The sequence below is a fragment of the Lagenorhynchus albirostris genome, chromosome X, assembly GCF_949774975.1.
Source record: "Lagenorhynchus albirostris chromosome X, mLagAlb1.1, whole genome shotgun sequence".
Classification (NCBI taxonomy): domain Eukaryota; kingdom Metazoa; phylum Chordata; class Mammalia; order Artiodactyla; family Delphinidae; genus Lagenorhynchus; species Lagenorhynchus albirostris.
Genome location: NC_083116.1, coordinates 111982324 through 112005911, shown reverse-complemented (window position 1 = coordinate 112005911; position 23588 = coordinate 111982324). Strand labels below are relative to the sequence as shown.

General features: G+C 38.3%; 2 protein-coding genes across 2 annotated transcripts; one reads left to right on the top strand and one right to left on the bottom strand.

Annotated features, from left to right (window-relative positions):
• Positions 1–2093: 2093 nt before the first annotated feature.
• Positions 2094–2580, bottom strand: LOC132513708 (guanine nucleotide-binding protein G(I)/G(S)/G(O) subunit gamma-5-like). The gene has a single exon (XM_060138251.1). The coding sequence runs from the start codon at positions 2528–2530 to the stop codon at positions 2324–2326; it is 207 nt and encodes a 68-aa protein (XP_059994234.1). The 5' UTR covers positions 2531–2580; the 3' UTR covers positions 2094–2323.
• Positions 2581–7191: 4611 nt separating this feature from the next.
• On the top strand, positions 7192–23230 carry EIF2S3 (eukaryotic translation initiation factor 2 subunit gamma). Its single transcript, XM_060138571.1, has 12 exons — positions 7192–7329; positions 7882–7945; positions 8942–9069; positions 9159–9280; positions 11386–11480; positions 12763–12921; positions 13874–14008; positions 15517–15611; positions 16032–16176; positions 18103–18272; positions 18651–18823; positions 22813–23230. The coding sequence occupies exons 1-12, from the start codon at positions 7261–7263 to the stop codon at positions 22874–22876; spliced, it is 1419 nt and encodes a 472-aa protein (XP_059994554.1). The 5' UTR covers positions 7192–7260; the 3' UTR covers positions 22877–23230.
• Positions 23231–23588: the final 358 nt, after the last annotated feature.

The window sequence follows — 23588 nt, the reverse complement described above, 5'->3', positions numbered from 1 at the left end:
TTAGCACTCTGTGCTTTCACTGCCAAGGGCCGAGGTTTGATCCCTGGTCGGGGAACTAAGACCCCGCAAGCCGCGAGGCACGGCCAAAAACCGAACAAACAAAAAATACAATGTTGTGTTAGTTTCTGCTGTACAGCAAATTGAATCAATTATACATATATACACTCTTTTTTAGATTCTTTTCCCATATAGGTCATTACAGAGTATTGAGTAGAGTTCCCTGTGCTATACAGTAGGTTTTTTGTTGGTTATTTTATATATAGCAGTGTGTATGTGTCAATCCCAGTCTCCCAATTTATCCTTCCCCACCCTTTCCCCTTGGTAACCATAAGTTTGTTTTCTACATCTGTGACTCTATTTCTGTTTTGTAAATAAGTTCATTTGTACCATTTTTTTTAGATTCCACAATATAAGCGATATCATGTGATATTTGTCTTTCTCTGTCTGACTTACTTCACTCAGTATGACAATCTCTAGCTCCATTTTAACTGAAAATATTTACCTTGAAATGCAGTCTAGACAATGCCCCCTTGAAAATGAAAACATTAAAAAATAAAATTTTAAAAGAAATTCACCACTTTTGTGCTCCTTACAAGCTAATGAAAAATAACCCTGTGTTTCAGAAGCCTCAACATGCAAGCCACACATTCATGAGGTGTTTGGGAGATTACCAAGGGGCTGAGGGTAAGTAGAGCAAGGGCTGGGCTCTGGGGCACTCCAATGTTAGGGAGTCATCTGGGAGAAGATAGAGAGCTGTCAAGGAGACAGAGAAGGAGTAGCCAGTGACATAAGAGTAAAACAGAGTGTGGTATGCTAAGCTGGCTAGAAAAGTACTGTAAGTTGTTAAACACCCACTATCAATCAAAGATGAAATTAATGCCATCATTTTAATGAAATGTATTTACTTTGAAACACAATGTAGACAATACCCCCTTGTAAATGAAAATGTTAAAAAGAACAAATCCTCCCCTAAAGTTAATCATTTTTATGTTCTTTATGAACCAATGAAAAGCAACACTATACTTTAGAAGCCTCAAGACACAAGCCGCATGTTCATCAATACTGCACTTCAGTAGATCTGCATGCAAACACACACACATCCTAAGTGTGAACACCAGAGTTGAGGTGAGTGGGAGCAATGAAGAGCTGCTATATGGTGTTTGCTTGATGAAAGAAGTGAAGAAAAGCCTCCAGTAACTACTGTTGCCAGAGCACAGCTTTAGGGTTTGGGGACTGTGGTTAAGGATAGAGACGGGATTGAATCTAGGCTCTGAGGTTATTTATTGGTTCTAAAACTAAGTTCTTTAAAAAAAACAGCTATGCATAGCCGTCTTGGGACAAAATGTCTTTGTCAATACAGGGCACAGAGGGACTTCAGGTAAGTCAGTTCTGGCCTCTTCAGCTTGGGGCGGGGGTAGCTGAAGTGGAAGCAGGGGAGGTACATGTGAACAACTGGGGCCCAGGCCTGGCTGAAAGGATGGCTGAACTTTCTGCTGTCCTGGGAGCATGACTTGGGAGGGACACTGGAATACTAAACATAAGTGGGGCAGGATGGCCCTCTGGGAATGGAAGTCTCAAGGTTGTGAAGATGGTGATTTTCCTCAAATTTATCTACAGATTTAAAACAATCCCTATCAAAAGTGTTCTCCTTATACAAGCAAACACCATGTACCTGTGGCACTTCGGTCATCTTCACCAGAGAGCAGTGCAGGAGACTGTGCAGCACAGTGCTTCAACATGTGGGTCTGGGTCTGACTGCGTGGGTTCAAATCCTAGATCCTCCATTTTTTTGCTTTATGCCTTGGGGCAATTTATTTTTAAAAAATTTTTATTTTATATTGGAGTATAGTTGATAAACAACGTTGTGTTAGTTTCAGGTGTACAGTAAAGTGATTCAGTTATACATAGACGTGTATCTATTTCAAATTCTTTCCCCATTTAAGTTATTACAGAATATTGAGCAGAGTTCCCTGTGCTATATAGTAGGTCCTTGTTGGTTATCTATTTTAAATATAGCGGTGTGTGTACATGTCAATTAATTTCACTTTTCCAAGGATATGGACCATCTCCAAGGGTAATTGTTTTTCTTTTTTTTTATACTAAGTATTTTATTGTATGCTGCCACCAGTGTATATAAAATAATTACCCTTGTGAAACAGAAATTCATGAATATTCGGAGAGGTAGACTGACAAAAGTAGAAGTTTGTATAGTATGGCACGTGTTACAGAGACAGGCTTTTGTACAGGCTTCAAATTTGGCTTTCCTTTGAATATTCACCGGTTTATGAAAAGTGGTTTAAAAATCTTGCAAAGATTCATTTTACTACAAAAAGTAACAGACTTTCTGAGGTCTGAAGGGATTTGTACTTGAAGATACTCCAGTCAGCAGGGGGTCATGTTGAGCATTCTGCAGACAGAATTGTTTAAAATCTGCAGCTGCCTGGGAAACCTTTACGCGGTTGAGCCCGGCCTCCAGCCGGAGCTGTTGAACCACTTTCTTCATAGCGGCGACGCTGGAGGAACCAGACATGGCGCACGCGAGAGCTGGGCAGATCGGCAATCCGTCGGTGGATCGGTGGTGGGTCCTCCAAGGGTAATTGTAAGGAACAAATGCAATAAGGACTGTAAACCACTCAGCACCATGCCTGGTAAACAGTAAATATTTATTTATATTATTATTCCTAAGAAATATATGTTAAGAATTTGGGGGTATTTAGGAAGAGGAGAGCATCCAAAGGAGTAAAAAGATATAATCCCCCCAAAATAAAATCCCTATCAAAAACCCAGCAGGCTTTATTGCAGAAATTGACAAGCTGATCCTGAAATTTATATGGAAATACAAAGGCTCTAGAAGAGCCAGACCAGTTTTGAAAAAGAACATAGTTAAAGAACTTACACATTCCAAATTCAAAATGTACTATAAAGCTACAGAAATCAAGACATTGTGGTACTGGCATAAGGATAGACATGTAGATCAATGGAACAGAATAGAGAGTCCAGAAATAAATATTTATACAGTCAATTTCTTTTTAACAAAATATTTATTTGGCTGCGCCAGGTCTTAGTTGCGGCATGCAGGATCTTCGTTATGGCATGCGGGATCTTTTTTTTTTTTTTTTTTTAGTTGCAGCGTGCGGGATCTAGTTCCCCAACCAGGGCTCAAACCCGGGCCCCCTGCATTGGGAGCACAGAGGCTTAGCCACTGGACCACCCGGGAAGTCCTTGGTCAATTTATTTTTGACAAAGGTGCCAAGGCAATTCCATAGGAAAAGGATTGTCTTTTCAATATATAGTGCTGGTACAATTGGATAACTACATGCAAAAATATGGAGTTAAACCCTTAGCTCACACTATATACAAAATAGATCACAGACCCAAAAGGTAAGAGCTGAAACCATAAACCTTTAAGAAGAAAACATACGAGTAGGGGACTTCCCTGGTGGCACAATGGTTAAGAATCCACCCGCCAATGCAGGGGACACAGGTTCGAGCCCTGGTTCAGGAAGATCACATATGCGGTGGAGCAACTAAGACTGTGTACGCCACAACTACTGAGCCTGCGCTCTAGAGCCCATGAGCCACAACTACTGAAGCCCACACGCCTAGAGCCCGTGCTCTGCAACAAGACAAGCCACCGCAATGAGAAGCCACGCACCGCAAAGAAGAGTAGCCCCTGCTCGCCACAGCTAGAGAAAGCCCGCGCACAGCAACGAAGACCCAATGCAGCCACAAATAAAAATAAATAAATAAATAAATTTTTAAAAAAAAGAAAAAAAAAAGAAAACATAGTAAATCTTTGTGTCCTTGGGTTAGGCAAAGTGTTCTTAAATTTGACACCAAAAGCAAGATTCATAAAAGGAGAAATAAATTGGACTTCATCAAAGGTAGAAGCTTTTGTTCTTCACAGACACCATTAAAAAAATGAAAAGACAAGCTACAGACTAGGAGAAAACATTTGCAAATCATGCATCTGATGAAGACTTGTATCCAGAATATATAAAGAACTCTTGCAACTCAATAATAAGATAAACAACCCAATTTTAAACTGGGTTTAAATACATATTTTACCAAAGAAGAGATATAAATGGCTATTAAGTACATGAAAAGATGTTCAACATAGTCATTAGAGAAATGCAAATTAAAACCACATCTACTAGAATGTCTACAATAAAAAGAAGAGACAATATCAAGCATTGGTAAGGGTGTGGAGAAACTGGAGCTCTCATATGTTGCTGCTGGGAATGTAAAATGGTGCAGCCACTTTGGAAAAATATGGCTGTTCCTCAAGATGTTAAACATAGACTTACCATAGGACTCAGCAAATGCACAACTAGATATTTACCAACATAAAGGAAAATATGTTCTCATAAAAACTTGTACACAAATGTTCATAGCAATATTATTCACAACACCCAAAAAGTGGAAACAATCCCAATATCCATCAACTGGTGAATGGATCAACAAAAGCGGTATGTCCATAAAATGGAATTATATTCAGCAATAGAAAGGCATGAACTACTACTGATAGATGCTACAACATGGATGAACCTCAAAATCATTATGCTAAGTGAGAGAAGCCAGAAGCAAAAGACCACATATTGTATAATTCCATTTATATAAAATGTCCAGAAAAGGCAAATCTGTATATAGAGAAAGACCACTAGTGGTTGCCTGGGGCCAGAGATGGATACGGGGATTGACTGCAAATGGGATTAACATGAGGGATCTCTTTGGCGTGATGGAAATGTTCAAAATCTGGATTGTGGTGATGGTTGCACAACTCTGTAAATTTACTTAAAAGCATTGAATTGTATACTTTTTTTTTTTCTTCTCGCGCCTTGCAGCTTGTGGGATCTTAGTTCCCCGACCAGGGATTGAACCCAGGCCCGGGCCTTGAAAGCACCGAATCCTAACCACTGGACTGCCAGGGAATTCCCCAAGTTGGAGCCAATGTTAATACTATTATTAATAGCATTATTTTCAGTGACATTTCTACTTCCAATAAAAGTTTCTGACAGTGAAGCATATTATATACTATTACCAACAAATTTTATATTTTTTATTGAGATATAATTCACATACCATAAGATTCACCCTTTTAAACAGTACAATTCACTGTTTTTTAGTATATTTGCAGTTGTGTAACCATCACCACTAATTCCACATCTTTATTACCTCAGTGGGTTTTCTGAATTGGCTGGTACGGTATAACTATTTAAAATGTAAGATAAATTCGAAATTTAGGAACTTACAAATTTAGAAGTTAAATTTGTTCAAATTTAGGAATTAAATGCCTCCACCCAAATACAATATATTGTACAGTTTCTACCATCACTTAACCAATGAATGCATTTATTGAAATGTAACTTACTATTTTAGGTTAACTGTTGTACCCCAAACTTGTGTGATAGAAAACATATATATATTAAAAAATATGTTTTATATATGTAAACATATATGTTTACAAAATACGTTTATTTTATTGAAGTATAGTTGATTTACAATGTGTTAATTTCTGCTGTACAGCAAAGTGATTCAGTTATACATATATATACATTCTTTTTCATATTCCTTTATGGTTTACTACAGGATGTTGAATATAGTTCCCTGCGCTATGCAGTAGGACCTTGTTGTTTATCCATCCTATATATAATTGTTTGCATCTGCTAATCCCAAACTCCCAATCCATCCCTCCCTGACTCCCCCTCCCCCTTGGCAACCAGAAGTCTGTTCTCTATGTCTGTGATTCTGTTTCGTAGATAAGTTCATTTGTCATATTTTAGATTCCGCATATGTGATATCATATGGTATTTGTCTTTCTCAGATAGAAAACATATATTAATTTTAATCTTGCTTAAGTATTCAATGACCACAGGTAACTGAAATACTTACAAATTTCTCCCTACATTTTTTTTCTGGCTAGAAATGAAGACCTGTACATGATAGAAAATTTGTAAAGTGTAGAAATGCGTGAAGAGAAATGAAACTTACTGTAATTCTTTTTAACACGATGAAAAAGGGGTTAATAAAGTCTCAAAAATCTTTAAATTTTAAAATACCGATTTATTGGTAATCGTTCGAGTGAAAAAGTGGGTTTTCTCGGATTTGTTTTTTTCATACAGAATAGTTTTTTGTTATTATATGCACATTTTACTGAAAATCAGTAAGTCAAACAAGAAAGCAATAGCTCTTACCAGAAACAAAATTCCAAGTACATTAAAATAAGTCAGAGATTATAAATATCTTTAGTATATTCACTACTCTTTGCTTTTTTCACTGTTTTAAAAAACAAATCCCCAAAGAATAATTTTACATTTGATTTTAGAGCGGGTGATTTTTAACTATATTTTCTTACATTTAAGATTTACAAAAAATATGTATGTACAGATTGTTTTATGTTCTTGGGATAAAAAAGCATTTGATGACTCCCAATTTCCACTGAATACTATCTGTACTCTCAAACATGACATTTGAAGACCTTCACTTTTCATTAGCTGCAGAAAAAGTACATTGAATATTTAGAAACAAGAAAGAGTAAAGAAAATAGAGATGGAAATTCGGATCGGCTTAAAAAAAATTGGGGCGCTCTCACGACACCTAACTTCTATCCAGTGCTAGCTCCATTAGCGCCACCATGGACCACCTCCCTGGCTCTAGAAAGCTCTCTCCGAGAGCAAGTTAGAGACTTTGCTTTTGCCCTCCCTGGGCCGCGGAACCTCCGCGTGAGGGCGCCCTCCCCACCGCCAGTTCGGTGCGCGGCCACTTTCCGGCCAAGGGCCCCGGCCGAACCCGGAGCTGATCTCGCCTTACTAAATTATAGAAATCGGTAAAGAACGACATTCCCAGCGTCTATCTTCACACCCCAGATAAGAATCCCAGGTTTCGGGAAATTCTTTTGGCCCGCCCCACGGGAAGCGGAAATGGCTACACCCTCCCCAGCGCGCGCGTCGGTTGCATCGCCTGCCTAGCAAGGGGCCTTTTTTAGGGCTGCCCTCATCGTTGCCTGCACAAATATGCAACAGGTCTGTCGCGAATAGATCCTGAAACTGGCCTTGTGTATTTTAGTCAGCCTGCCGGCAGGCACTGTACAAATCCATGGGGAGAAAAGTCCAAGCAGTGAGGCCTCCGCTGCACCGGCCATCCTCCTCTCCCAGGCCTGGGCCCTAGTCGGCCCTCCCGCCTCCGCTGCCCCGCCCTGCACCAGGGGGCTTGCGAACGGTCAGGCAGCCACCCGGACGACTTCCTTCCTCTCCGGGCAAGATGGCGGGGGGCGAGGCTGGTGTGACTTTAGGGCAGCCGCACCTGTCTCGGCAAGATCTCAACACTTTGGTAAGTCATCGCTCTGGCAGGATGCTGAAGGAGCTCAGGAGTGGGGATGACCGGGCCTTCCGGGAGGCTTTGAGACGAGGCAGTGCCGGGCTGTCGGGAGCATGGGTTAGGAGGGAGACCCGGAGCCCGGCGCCCTAAGTCGTGCTCGCGCCGCCCCATGCTTCTCTGCTAGTATGCGAGCTGGGAATGAGGCTATGCGGTTGTGAGACCCCGAGCCTCCCGAATCATTCGGCTGGAAAGTCACAGTGTTAAGTATCATTAAGGCTTTTTAGTTCGGAAGGTCTGGGAAGGGAGTATCTACACTGTCCTTAGTGCTAATGCTCTCAAGGTTGGGGGACCTCAAGCTTCCACATCCCCCATAGGCAGTGTGTAACGATGAAGGACTTTTAGGGCTTCCCAGTCATCAGAATGCAAGGTTGCTTTTACAGAAAAAGCGCTTTAGAAGTAGAAGAGGGCTATTCAAATGGTAGAGAGCTGTAGGTAGCAAATGTAAAGTCAAAGTTGTGATTTGTCTTATGTACAGCGATTTAAAATAAAAATGTTTGATTGCAGGATGTTACCAAGTTGACGCCACTTTCACATGAAGTTATCAGCAGACAGGCCACAATTAATATAGGTAAGATAAGAATAACTTGGAGACCTGACTTAATTGATCTCCGGCCACTAATTTTAACCTCTCCCTTTGTGTGATTGCCTGAATTACATGAAGATGCAGATATTCAATAAATAGATGTTCAGCTCTTGCGAGCCAAGCACCTGCTAGATATTTTTGGGAAGCCCATGTTGCGCGTGCCTAGCTTACAGACTAGGTGAGAAGAAGCGATAAATACATAAGAAAAGTTTAATAGCATAAGGTGATTGTAGTCATGTAGCATTTTAAAGAAAAGAGGGAAACGCGACTGTACTTGCCACACAGGGTTATTGCAAGGGCAGAGTTTGCGGAAGTTTTGTTTGATATATAAGCTATTACTAACTAGATAATTTTTTTTCTTAATTGGCACATAGAACTTTAGAGAAGAAGTTATGTTGACTGATTGTAAATTTGGGGTATTTGAGAGTCTGCACAAACAACACAGTAAAGCCTAGTTAAAAGTAAGGCTCTACTAATGAGGCTGTTAAAAACTTATAAGATAAAAAAAAAACAACTTATAAGATATGTGCTACCCTTGACAGCATTACCGTAATGATACCTGAGTTGGTTTCTTTGTTTTCATGGATTCCTTTTTGTTGTGTGAGGGCTCCTCATACCTATTTACTTCACTCTGAAAATGCTGGAAAGTTTCTTGATATACAAGATTTCATGTACTTTTTACCAAGTGTTTTTTTTAAATGAAGGCATTCTTTTCTGTGAGTAAAAACATAAGATGGATGGCTTTTATTATGCTGAGTATGGTTTAAAACAAGGTTGTCGGTTACATGGAAAGTTCTCCTCAGTCCTGTATCAGAGTAAGTTTTTTGTAATCGAGGATGTGTAGGAGGAGAAATTGAAGTCACTGTTAGTTTTCCATTGATGTTTACAGTGAGTTATGGCTTTGGGTTTTCTACTCTAAAACTGAAAAATATGTTGTGTAACTGAATGCACATGAATTAATTTTTTGTACTTTGTCTATAGGTACAATTGGTCATGTAGCTCATGGGAAGTCTACGGTTGTAAAAGCTATTTCTGGAGTTCACACTGTCAGGTTCAAAAATGAACTAGAAAGAAATATTACAATCAAACTTGGCTATGCTAATGCTAAGGTGAGCTGTGTACAGTGAAATTAGAAACTAACTTTAATTGTTGAATGTGTAGATAACAAATCCAAGTCTTTTTTTATTGGAACTTTTAGATTTATAAACTTGACGACCCAAGTTGTCCTCGGCCAGAATGTTACAGATCCTGTGGAAGTAGTACACCCGATGAGTTTCCTACAGATATTCCAGGGACCAAAGGGAACTTCAAATTAGTCAGGTGACCTCTTTTCTGCTAAAAACACTTTACACTTCATATTTTGTTGTTGTGTGATTTGTGCTTTTTGAAATATTTAACTGAGACTTTAAACAGTGAACCTAATTGTTGAATGGCTTTATTTTTGCATTATTTTGTTTTTCTTGTCCATAATGACAATAATTTGAAAAGTCAAGTATTTAAACCTACATTAAGAGATGTACATGTAAGTTCTCCAAAGGAAAAGTATCACATAAGCAGAATGAAATGGAGGGAAACACGGCTCATTGGATTTAAAGGATTCTTTTTGCCAGACCTCATAAATTTCTCTTAAACAGTGTTGTTTCTGTTTCTTAGAGGAGAACAAAGCCATTCTTAATCACGTTTTTTAAATACATGGGCTTGTTACCCATCTGTTTTCTGAATATGATTGCGTATACTTATTCTTTATTAGAGGATACTGTCATCCACCCAGCGATGTTTATGGGGGTTGGGGATATTCCACAAAGAAATTGTAGATTGGGGCAGAGCTGGGACTAGGGAGAGGTGAATGAAGCCCAAAGTTTAAGGGGAGGGAGAAGCTTTAAAAAGAAAAGAAAAAGAGCCTCGGTAATCAAGATAAATAGTATTATTTATTTATTTATTTTTAAATTAAAAAAAATTTTTTTTTGGCCCCACCGTGCAGCTTGTGGGATCTCAGTTCCTTGACAGCTCAAACTACTAGTGTTTTCCTTTTCATTATCACTTGGGGTTTTTTGGTTGATTTGCTTTTGGCGTGGCATTGTTGCTGATCCTGTTTTCATTTAAATTTTTGATATTTTGTTCATCATGGATGTTTTGCATGAACTTTGTTTTTTTTAAATATTAAGTTTAAATATTGTTTGTTTTGATTACTGGGTTTTTTTGGGCACCCCCTTAAATTTTGCACCTAGGGCGAGTGGCTCACTTGCCTCGCCCTACTTGTGGCCCTTATCAGATATCAGCAAACTTTTCCTGCAAAGGGCCCAATAGTAAATATTTTCAGCTTTGCAGACCATAGATTCTCTTTGCAACTACTCATCTCTGCTATTGTGTTGTGAAAGCAGACATGATGTGCATGAGTGGTTATGGCAGTGGGCCAGTCTGCTGCCCCTATTTTAGATCGTGAGTGTGAGCATACAATTATTAAAAATAATGATTCCGAATGAGTAGCATAATTTTGTTTAAATGGTGCTGCCATCTGCACTTCAGATGGGCAATTCCAGCTTTTCAAGATGCTAGAGAAGTTTTTGGCAAATTTTTTCAGATGGCACTGCCCATTCTGTTAACACTGGTTTAGCATTCAAATCAATGACATTCCCAGTATATACTTTATACCATATTCACTTTAATTGGATTTGGGAGTTTTTGTATCCAGTTATTTCTACACATAGCTAATTTCATTTGCTTTGTAATGATCTGCAGTGATTTTACTCTCAGCCAGTAGGTAATTTTTGTTGTTGTTCTTTTCATATTTTTTTCCCTCCAGTTTTATTGAGATATAATTGACATACAGAACTGTATAAGCTTAAGGTGTACAGCATAATGATTTGACTTACATACGTCGTAAAATGATGATCACAATAAGTTTAGTGAACATCCATCATCATATAAACTTAAATGAGTAGAAAAAAAATTTTTTCCTTATGATGAGAACTCTTAAGATTTATTCTGTTAACTTTCATGTATAACAAACAGTGGTGTTAACTATATTATATTGTATGTCATATTTCTAGTACTTATTTATCTTATAACTGAAAGTGTGTACCTTTTGACTGCTTTCATTTGATTCCCCCTTCCTCCATCCCCCACCTCTGGTAACCGCAGATCTGGTAATCACAAATCTGATCTCTTTTTCTATGAGTTTTTTTGTTTGTTTGTTTTTGAAGTATAATTGAGCCAGTAGGTAATCTTATTTCTGAGGTCTAGAAACACCAAGTCCTGTAACCACTTGACTTTACAGAAATAAAAATTATTTCCATATTCTTATTTCATATTTATATGTAATATTCATATTCTATATATAAAGGGATTTAATTTTAGGAAATCTGTAACTTGAATGTTGAAGTATTGATTGATCTTAGGACTGATTGCTGTTTTTTAATTGTTAGACATGTTTCCTTTGTTGACTGTCCTGGCCACGATATTTTGATGGCTACTATGCTGAATGGTGCCGCAGTGATGGATGCAGCTCTTCTGTTGATAGGTAAATATGTCAGAACTGGTTTGGACAAATCATTGTGGAGCAAATCCAAGATGGACTATTTAAAGGGAAACTAAGGCCTTTAAGGGCCACATCCAGTACCTAAAGGTGACGGAAATGGGAACTAACATGTCAACCAGGATGATATCCTTGTCTACCAACTATCACAAAATAGTAAAGATAGACCTAGGACAGATGTCTTGTGAGAATTCTTTTGGTAGTATATATTTGGAAAAATCAATAGTGCATTTTCTCCCCTTAGATCACATGAAATGATTTATTAGTTTTATATTTACATGTAAAAGTGCATGTATTTTTTTGTGTGCATCTTTGAGTTGTCTACTGCAACACTGGTGTATAATGGTTTTATTTAGATGCAAATCTCATTCATAATAAGTGCTGAAGTCTAGATGAATTGGGGTTTTCAAGGCTGGTGTTGTGCCACCTTCCTTATGTGGGCTGTCAAGAGATTTTGTTGCTATGGGATATAATTTTTAAAAGTATGCCGAGTGGATATAGTACAGGACACCTGAACATCATCACTTAGGATGGTCATTAAGATGCCCAAAAAACATACCTATTTCTTTATAATACCAGTGGTTGTTTTTAGTGTTCTTCCCTCGGTTTGTTAGGGAGTAGCCTCTGATAGTAGCTGAAATTCATGGACTGTGTTAAGTGTCTTCCCTTAATTACTCTCTGCCTCTCAGGAGCTTGACTGGGCCAGAACGTCTCTAAGACTAGACAGAGCCAGAGGGCTCTTCCTTATGCCTGAGCAAAAGCTAAGGGCAGACCCTGAGATGTCAAACTTGTTGAGTCCAAGCTTTTGGCTTAGGACCAGGGAAGAGAGCCAAATGATCAGGAGGCTCCAGTGAATCCAGACACAGTGGATGAAGCAGGGGCAAAGGTGGATGCTCGGCAACGATCCAGGACTTTTGCCTTGAGTAGGGCTAGGGCATTCAAGCGTTTCCTTTTTTAGATGTCAGCTAGTGTTTTTTTGGTAGTACAATACACATAACACAAAATTTAGCATTTTAGCCATTTAAAGTATACAATTCAGTGATATTAAGTACATTCACAGTGTTCTACAAGTGTCAGCACTGTCTAGTTCTGGAACATTTTCATCACCCCAAAAGGAAACCCGGTGCCCATTAAGCAATCACTCTGATCCCCCTTTCCCTCAGTCCCTGGCAACCACTAACCTGCCTTCTGTCTCTTATGGATTTGCCTATTCTGACAGATATTTCTAGCTAATTCTCATGCATCTTTTTTATTCTTTATCATTTAGCTGGTAATGAGTCTTGTCCTCAGCCCCAGACTTCTGAACACCTGGCTGCTATAGAAATCATGAAACTGAAGCATATTTTGATTCTACAAAATAAAATTGATTTGGTAAAAGAAAGCCAGGCTAAAGAACAGTATGAACAGATCCTTGCATTTGTACAAGGTAAGAAGCCATAATATCTAATAAAAATCCTCCTCAGTGATAGTAAAATAAACAAAAGCATTTAAAAAAACAAACAAACAAAAAAAAAACATAAGTCTTCGGAATTCCCTGGCAGTCCAGTGGTTAGGATTCTGCACTTTCACTGCCGAGGGAGTGGGTTCAATCCCTGGTCAGGGAACTAAGATCCCGCAAGCCACGCGACATGGCCAAAATAATTAATTAATTAATTTTTAAAAATCCATTAAAAAAACCTTCAGTCTTACACTGTTCTTACTGAGTAGCTACTTTTAGAATTGAAACTGACAATGATTTATTTTATCTTTTAGTGTTCCTTTCCTCTAACAGCAGTGTTTTTCATTTCAGGGAAGACATCTTATTATTGACATTTGATTCTCTCTTAGCCTTGTTTTTCTTGCTAGAAAGGTTGATTTCCTATGCACCCAGTTCTCTCATAACAAAAAAGAATAAATCATTTTGATTAAAACCTCATTGTGTTTGGTCCGTTTCTTTCACCAGCCTGTTTGACATTTAATTAATAAGGAGCAAATACTATATATGCCATCAGTCTTTGATTAGCAGAGTCTATAATTTATCTTGACATTTATTGGGAAGTTAATTACATGTTATCAGAAATCTTTCAACTAGTAAAGTGCTCTTTCCTAGGAGTGTTAGTATTTTCTTCTTTTGAGCAGTTTTATCATTTTGGTGTATTAAATATATCTATTAATATATTTTGACTTTTTTTTCCCTTAAATGCAATAGTATTCATTTTCAGGAGCAAAAACACATAGAATACTGACACTTTTCTAAAAAGAATTATCATTTTCTACCTGTTGCTGGTATTTGGGGATGTTTAGGCATCTATTTTAGTAATCTTAACTGTTTCCTATAATATGTAAAGAACAAGTTCTGTAAAACAAGAATTTTGATCTTTCTGAATTTTGTCTTATAGGTACAGTAGCAGAAGGAGCTCCTATTATTCCAATTTCTGCTCAGCTAAAATACAATATTGAAGTTGTCTGTGAGTACATAGTAAAGAAAATTCCAGTACCCCCAAGAGACTTTACTTCAGAACCCCGACTTATTGGTAAGTGGTAGGATTTTGTCTGATCTTTTCCACATTGGTGATTCCTCTTTAAGGGAATTAGCAATGATTTCTGCAGAGGTGATAATAAATTACAATCTCCATAAAATTTTTTTTGAACTCAGTTAATTCTGAGATTGTATTAGCAGTACTAGATTGCATTACTGATGAGAGAAAGTTTCGAATACAGAAGGAACTTTTAGTCTTTTTGTGCTTGGTATGTGATATGTTATGTGATTGAGATGGAGTAATGCATTATTCTGTATGGAATTATGTTTTAGTCAGGAGCAGGATATTAGAATTTCCATACAAATTATTTCATTGTACCATTAATGAAGATTTTCATCTCTTTCAACTTATTTAAGTGCATAGTACCAATATTGGTATAATTTGATCATCTAAACTCATGATTTCTACATAGATATAGGAGCCTTTTCAAAACAGACATTTGAACCCCTCCCTTCATCCAGGCCTCCCCTCTGTGTGTTGTGGGGAGGGTTCTCTTGGGTGATTGTGATGTGTACCCCTTGTTAATGATCACTGCTCTCAGGACCGAAGTGCAGGTCACATAGTTCTAGGGTTGTGGGGTTTTTTGTTTTTCGTTTTTAATTAATTAATCAATTAATTAATCTTTTGGCTGTGTTGGGTCTTTGTTGCTGTGTGTGGGCTTTCTCTAGTTGCGGCGAGCCGGGGCTACTCTTCGTTGTGGTGCACAGGCTTCTCATTGCGGAGCATGGGCTCTAGGCGCACTGGCTCAGTAGTTGTGGCTCGTGGGCTCAGTAGTTGTGGCTCGTGGGCTCTAGAGTGCAGGCTCAGTAGTTGTGACGCACGGGCTTAGTTGCTCTGTGGCATGTGGGATCTTCCCGGACCAGGGATTGAACCCTTGTGCCCTGCATTGGCAGGTGGATTCTTAACCACTGCACCACCAGGGAAGTCCAATCCTAGGGTTGTTTTGAAGTTTTAAAACTACATTTTTAATGCAGAAATCATATAATATAGAGATATATGAAGACAAAGGTCTACAGTCTCCCTGCCTCGCCCCTTAGCCCTGAAGTAACCAAAGTTAACAGTTGGTGTGTACTATTCCCGCACCTTTCTCTTTGTTCATATCATCATGTATAAACATATACACATTTCTTGTTTTAGTTTTTGTTTGTGGAAGTGGGATCATACTATGCATAGCTAGTTTTTTCTTTTTTCCTTAACAATATATGAAGGTTATCCTTCCACATCATTACATGTGCTCTAACATTCTTTTTTAATAGCTGCGTGATACTCCATACTATGGGTGTACCATAATATGCGTCCTATCAATGAACTTTTAAGTTATTTCCACTTTTTCCATCGTAATTAAGGTTGCAGTATACTTAGTTGGAATAATATTAGATTTTGTCACAAAGTCCCCCTTGTATAAATCTTATGTGTCTACTATTTTAGAGAAGTTAACTTAATCAGATTTTTCTGAAGTTAATGTGAATAGAATTGGCTTTAATTTGTTTTGTTTTTTTTAGTTATTAGATCCTTTGATGTCAACAAACCTGGCTGTGAAGTTGATGACCTTAAGGGGGGTGTAGCTGGTGGTAGTATTCTAAAAGGAGTATTAAAGGTAAACTAGGTTTTGGTTGTTGTGTTTTTATTTTGTTTGTTTTTCTCTTGTCTTAATTAGGAAAATAGTATGAACACTCCAAATTGAAAAATAATTTTTTTCTTCATGGTGTCTAGTACTTGATATAGACTTCTTTGTTTACTATTATATCTTTTGAGTGTGTTTGACCTCTAACTTTATAGGCTTCTGTGAATATGGAGCACATTTTATATGGTGATAGGCCTGTGTGGTAGGTAGTTTGAAACATTTGGATGGTTCTGGTTTTGAAGATCTCTCCCATATCTTTTTTTTTTAAATAGTGATCTTCGAAATAGAGAAAGGATTGCTTTTCAGTTTTGTGGTCTTCCTGTTAGGACTTTTTGTATGTAATGGAAATCGTGTTGTCCCACAAATTCTAATCACTAATTTATATTTTTACAGGTGGGCCAGGAGATAGAAGTCAGACCTGGTATTGTTTCCAAAGACAGTGAAGGAAAGCTCATGTGTAAACCCATCTTTTCCAAAATTGTATCACTTTTCGCAGAGCATAATGATCTTCAGTATGCTGCTCCAGGAGGTCTTATTGGTAAAGATTTTTCTCTCATCCCTACGTTTTTAATTTGTGGATATTCATGGTACTTTTCATGAGAAACATATTACTCATACAGGTATAGATTTTTAATTTGATGTTTAATAATTGAATGGGGTAGAGGAAGATATGTGGTTAAGCTGTTGATTTTAGGTCATAAGATGGTTTCATGTGTTTGTAAAAATTAATTTTAAACATAAAGGAGAATTTTGGTTTAGTTTTGTCTTTTCGTTTTTTGTTTTTTTTTTCCATACACGGGCTTCTCACTGTTGTGGCCTCTCCCGTTTCGGAGCACAGGCTCCGGACGCGCAAGCTAAGCGGCCATGGCTCACGGGCCCAGCCGCTCCGCAGCATGTGGGATCTTCCCGGACTGAGGCATGAACCCGTGTCCCCCACATCGGCAGGCAGACTCTCAACCACTGCGCCACCAGGGAAGCCCTTGGTTTAGTTTTTAAAGTAGCTCCTTTTTAGCAGTAACAAAGTAAGTTTTATGTCCTATCATTTAAAATACCTAACTATACTTTTCTTTTTAGCCTACATGGTTTTGGGGGTAGAGTGGTGGTGGTTTTTTGTTTTTGTTTTTTTCAATGTATGTTTTGCAAATGGAGAGTTACCCACAAGTGTCAGCTGGATCATGTCAGATCATAGTTACACTAAGGTGGGAATTAAAGAAGATAACTTCCATTATGTTGGTATTACTGAGATAATTTATGGATATTCTCATCTCATACAATAGTGTATTACCAGATACCCAGGAAAAGGCAAGATACAGTGAGAATTAGAGGTATTATAACTTTTGGATTAAAGAAGAAAACGTTTGGTGAAGGAGTTTGTCTTTTTGTTCTCTGGTGTTTGGCTATATAATTCATTTTTCTATTGTATCTTGTAATCAGCAGTTTACCATGTATAATTTTATCCTTATTGTATGTTTTGTAAACAAGGAAACTCTGGAGACTTCTAAAATTTAACTTACGGAACTTTTCAAACATAAAAGTAGAGAGAATAGTGTAATGTAGTGTAATGTGTGGTCATGTAGCCACCACCCAGGTTCAACAGTTAATACTTTACCACTCTTTTTTTTTTTACTTTGGCCACGCTACGCGGTTTGTGGGATATTAGTTCCCTGGAACCTGGGCCCATGGCAGTGAGAGCACCAACTCCTAACCACTGGACCGCCAGGAATTCCCAATACTTTACTCTTCTTTTTTTTTTTTTTTTTTTTTTTTGTGCAGTAGGCGGGCCTCTCACTGCTGTGGCCTCTCCCGCTGCGGAGCACAGGCTTGGACGCGCAGGTTCAGCGGCCATGGCTCATGGGCCCAGCCGCTCCGCGGCATGTGGGATCCTCCCGGACCGGGGCACGAACCCATGTCCCCTGCATTGGCAGGTGGACTCTCAACCACTGCGCCACCAGGGAAGCCCTACTTTACTATTCTTGCCTCATCTTTGTATCTTCTTCCCTCTTCTCCTTGAAAGACATACAGATAAAATATTTTGAAGTGGATCCCAGGAATCATATAAAGTCTTTAAGCTGTCTTTTTGATCAGCCTTTCAGGGGAGAAATGGCAGGCAAATATCCTGAAAACTACTCATTATGAATTTCGTATCTTTTCAACCTTCATTAAGGATATTCAGGCTCCTTTTTGAGTTAGGCTCTTAGCTCTTTTTGTCCTTTGCTTAGAATTTGAATCAAGAGAATCTTTCTGTTCTCAAATGCCCAACTAACCCATGAGTTTACAGTTCTGTTTCTTCAGATAAAACAGGTATTTTGTCACATCTATGTAGCTAATACATGAGTATGAAAATATAAGTGTGTATTAAAATGTATAGGTATATGCTGTACTTGTTTGACTAAGTCTTTTGGGTAAACAGCTTTATAGGAAATAAAATGTTGAACAATAAAATGTATATCTTATTTTGTATTAGGAGTTGGAACGAAAATTGACCCCACTTTGTGCCGAGCTGACAGAATGGTGGGGCAGGTACTTGGTGCAGTTGGAGCTTTACCTGAGATCTTCACAGAACTGGAAATTTCCTATTTCCTGCTTAGACGGCTTCTAGGTGTACGCACTGAAGGAGACAAGAAAGCAGCAAAAGTAAGTGCTTTCTGTAATTCCTGTTCCAAAAAAAGTGACAGGGAAGTTAAGACCAGTTTTGAGGTTCATTTCTTTTCATTTAACATGGGATTAAGAAAAAGGAAGAGGTAGATAAATTTGACTTCCTGAAAATTGAGAACTTCTGTATGGCAGTCAGTTCAAAGTAAAACAAAACAGGAAACAGCATGTCATGTATGACAGTGACATGATAATTCCTATTATCCATGTGATTTTTTTAAAAAGTCTTGCTGAGATCAGGTTGGCAGAGATGGAAAATTGCTGACATCTTTTGTTGGCAAGGTGGTAGGAAAATAAGCAGTTATTTGGAAAGCATTTTCTTGATTTTGGGGTTTATTTTTCCCCCCTTGATTTCCCTAGGTGCAAAAGCTGTCTAAGAATGAAGTGCTTATGGTGAACATAGGATCCCTGTCGACAGGAGGAAGAGTTAGTGCAGTCAAGGCTGATTTGGGCAAAATTGTTTTGACTAATCCTGTGTGCACAGAAGTAGGAGAAAAAATTGCACTTAGCCGAAGAGTTGAGAAACACTGGCGGTAAGTTTATTAGCCTTTGTCAGTGTCTAATAAAAAAGACAGAATCAGTTTTCTTAACACATGCACAAACACACTTTACCTTGAACGCAACAGTTACTATACTGTGGTTTCAAGTCTCAACTGTTTATTCAGTTGACTTAGAAATCTGTATTTCTAGGCCTGATTTGTGATAGACACAACCTATGTGAAAACCAGTGAACTTAGGTTTAGTATCTCCCTTATCTTTTTCTGAACCATTTGAGGAATAGGTTGCCCCTTGATGTCTTAATACTTTGGTGAATGTTTCCTAAAAACAAGGATATTCTCTTATATAACCACTTAACAAGTTTAACATTGTTAAAATACTGAAATCTACAGTCTTTTCCAGTTTTATCACTTCTTCCAGTAATGTCCTCTGTGTCCCCCGTCTGGGATCACGCATTGCATTTAGTTTTCATGTCTCTTGATCTCTAATCTGGAACTTCCTCAGCCTTTCTTTGTCTTGTCATTGGCAATTTTGAAGAATACAATGCTAGTTCCTTTCTAGACTGCTGCTCAGTTTGGGTTTACTTGGTATTTCCTAAGATTAGGTTTAGGTTACGTATTCTTGGTTGGAATACTTTCGTGTAGGTGGTGATTCTCTCCTTAGGGAGTCGCAGCCAGAGACACGTGATATCTGATTCCTCCTTGTTGAGGTTAATTTTGATCATGCAGTTAAGGTGTTAGCCAGTTTCTCCACTATATGGTTACTCTTTTTTACCCTTGCAAATAAGCGTTCTGTGGGGCGACTCTATGCAAATAGCCTGCTCCTCATCAAATCCCACCCCGCTGGATTTAGCATCCACTGATGATTTTTGTCTGAACTGAGCTTGATTATAGTGTTTACAAAATGGTGATCCCCATCCCCCAGCTCCACCACTCCTCATTTATCATTTGTCATTCTTTCTGCCCCGTTATTTACTTATCTAGTTATAATACGCACTCATGGCATCCTATTTTATTCAGTAGGTTATGATTCATTACTGTTCTTATTTATTTATTTATTTTGAATTTTTGAATTTTATTTATTTTTTATACACCAGGTTCTTATTAGTTGTTCATTTTATACATATTAGTGTATATATGTCAATCCCAATCTCCCAATTCATCCCACCACCACCTCCCCACCCCGCCAAGTTTGTTCTCTCCATCTCTGTCTCTATTTCTGCCTTGCAAACTGGTTCATCTGTACCATTTTTCTAGGTTCCACGAATATGCGTTAATACACGTATTTGTTTTTCTCTTTCTGATTTACTTCACTCTGTATGACAGTCTCTAGATCCATCCGTGTCTCTACAAATGACCCAATTTCGTTCCTTTTTATGGCTGAGTAATATTCCATTGTATATATGTACCACATCTTTATCCATTTGTCTGTCAGTGGGCACTTAGGTTGCTTCCATGTCCTGGCTATTGTAAACAGTGATGCAATGAACATTGTGGTACATGACTCTTTGAACTATGGTTTTCTCAGGTATATGCCCAGTAGTGGGATTGCTGGGTCGTATGGTAGTTCTATTTTTAGTTTTTTAAGGAACCTCCATACTGTTCTACCTGTAGTGGCTGTATCAATTTACATTCCCACCAACAGTGCAAGAGGGTTCCCTTTTCTCCACATCCTCTCCAGCATTTGTTGTTCGTAGATTTTCTGATGATGCCCATTCTGACTGGTGTGAGGTGATAACCTGTTTTTATTTATTTTGATACCCAAATTGTCGAGGATTTGTCCAGTAGAGACCCTTTAGGTGACTCCTATGTCCTTTTGACATTTCTCCTCTTTTTTTTTAACCTAGTATTTTATTAAGGAATCCATTTCTATGACTGTCATGAAACCCAGGCTTGGTTAGCAGTGATGCATTCTGCAGGTAACTGCATCCCGCTCTGGACTTTCTGGTAATAGCCACTGTCTTCTCTACCTCAACTGAAAACCCAGAATCAGTCCCTGCCCTCCTACCTTGGGAAGATGCCAAAGCCAACTACATAAGAGGCTTTTTCAGAGAAGATGACTTTTCTTAGAAGACAAACCCTCTGCTTTGTTTTACAAAGCAGATAGCAACCCCATGGACAGGTTGGGACTTGCGCAAGCCTCAATATTTCCCCATTGGGTTTGTTTTTGTTTTTTTGACAGTTCCTTACTTTGTGGCACAAGATGTTCTGGAATCATCTTGTACCTCTCCCCTGCTCCAGTTTAGAATTGGTCATTTCTCCTGAGGGGGCCCTGGTTCCTCTTAGTGGAAAATGGTATTAGAAATGCAGATACGGGTGCTAGGTGTGCTTGCTGCTCCTAAGGTGCTGTTGCTTCGGGACGCTTCGAGTGGATGGAGCTAGGAAACATGCACATATTGTTGACTCCTGTCTCTTTTCTCTTTTCCTGGTTAGTTACTGAATCTACTGTTTCCTTTCTATTCTGTGTGACCTCATTATAGCCCATACCACCATCATTTCACACATAAAAGTTATTGCAAAAAATTCCGAATTTGCCTCTTCCGCTGTTACTTAAGTACTCAGTCAAAATTAATCTCCGTAAAACATTTTTTCATGCTGTACTCAGTAATTTTTAGTAGCTTCCCACTACTTTCTGGAAGTAGTTCAGGACCTTTCTGGAAGCCTGCTTGAATGAATTTTAAGTTTCTCCTGCTTTGTCTCATATAAACCCTCTAAATTAGACTGTTCTGTGTCCTGATTGTCCCCATAATTACTCAAATCACCCTTGGCTTTGTTTTTTTCTCATTACCTACCTCCCTTATTAAGGCTTCCCTGGTACAGTGCCTCAGGATGGTCTCTCACCATTTACTGTTCAGAAGACATGAATTATTACTCTCTAATTTAAACAGAGTTAAACTTTTTGTTCTCTTTTAAGTAAATCATTTCTGCTTTGTGGTGATTTATGCCTGCTTGATTTTACTCTCTTGTGTGATTATACTATTTGCTGTTATAGACATACTGATTTACAGTGTATTTTAAAAGAAAGGAATGATCTTTTTGTGTCTGTGTACTGTTTTTTTTTATATTTATTTATTTATTTGGCTGCGCCAGGTCTTAGTTGTGGCACACAGGATCTTCGTTGCTGCGTGCGGGAGCTTTAGCTGTGGCACGTGAACTCTTAGTTGCAGCATGTGGGATCTAGTTCCCTGACCAGGGATCGCGCCCGGTCCCCCTGCATTGGGAGCACAGAGTCTTAGCCACTGGACCACCAGTGAGGTCCCTGTCTACTAATATTGTAAGAGGATTCTACCCAAATGAAATTTTATACGTTGCTTAAAAATTAGCAAGTATGTTAAAAGAAATGGAAGCATCTGAATGATCCTTACATTCTTTAGATTTGTTGTTTTTAACCCATGCTTAGGTAAGTTCTGTTCTAGAAGCTACAGTTGAGGTAGCAGTCTGGCCTGACCAGTGACTAGAGCAGACATTGAAAGAGAGAAGGAGCAGAAATCCCTCTGCTCTTGAGAGTAATCTGTTTATAGATTATCTAGTCCTCTAGGTCTTCTCTTAATTTCCTTTACCAGCTAAAGTCATGATAAAGCAAGCCATGGTGATCTGTTGAAGTGCTGTGAATGGTTAAAAAACAAAACAGAACAAAACATAAAAACATTTTTCAAAGAGGAAAAGAGAATGAAATTTAAAAAAAAAATCAGACTGAGGTGGTTTGTGTATGAGCATGGTTCCTTGGGCGGACTGGAAGTTGCTTCATCAGTGGTTCTGAGGGGCAGGTATATTTTGATAAGAGTGAAGATGAGCATATTTATACTAGCACCTTTTTGTTTGCTTTTCCTATCATTCCTTCTGGCTAGAGCCCATCTCTCTGGGTCTAAGAAGATAATGTGAGCTTTCTTTCTGGAGGAGCAGGTTTTGTAAACAAATTTAGATTTAGCAGATAGGCAAGTAAAACTAGTTATGTCATGTGATTATGTGGTAATGATAATGAAATGGATATAAAATTCATGATTTCTTTTATTTTCATTTTGCAGTTTAATTGGTTGGGGTCAAATAAGAAGAGGAGTGACAATCAAGCCAACAGTAGATGATGACTGAAGAATTAAATAACAGATTTGGATGAAGTCGGAATTTCTCTTAACAACCTAGGGGTATATTTTCAAAGCAATAGTGAGGAATTAATTTCACAGCTCATTACCTTAGGAGTAGCTGTAAGGTTATTCTCATTTTTTGGTGATGAAAATTTAACCTCTAGTACTAAAATAGGGTCTACAATAAATGTAAAAATTGGCATAATGTTGGATTGAATCTACATTTTACCAGAAATTAACCATTCCCAAATAACATCTAATTTATACATCAGTGCAGGTTTGAAAGGAAACTGCTACAACCAGCCTTTGCTGTAGCACACATACCACTGAATCTGTTTGAAATAAAATTCTTCTTCTTATTTTTCATGATTCGTCTTTGAGTAGCTCCAGGCTTGAAGGATTATTGTTATCAGTAAAAACTTGAAGACAAATTCTTGAAGACCAACTTCCCTTTACCTCATATTTTATGTTGCTTTTATCTTTTTGAGTGACAAATTAATAGGTTCAAATAAAATTGTCCTTTCAGGCATGAGGGCTTGTTCCCATGGACATTCCTTTCTCTCCCCTTTTTCTGGACTAGAACACAGGAAGCTAGAGCCCGAAGTTCTCATCCTCTCCCCGTGATGCCCTGCGATTGTTTCTGCATTGCTTTATGCCTGAAGCCCTACAGCATTCCCCCATTGGAAAGTACTGTTAACACCAGATGATTTTAGTTAAGT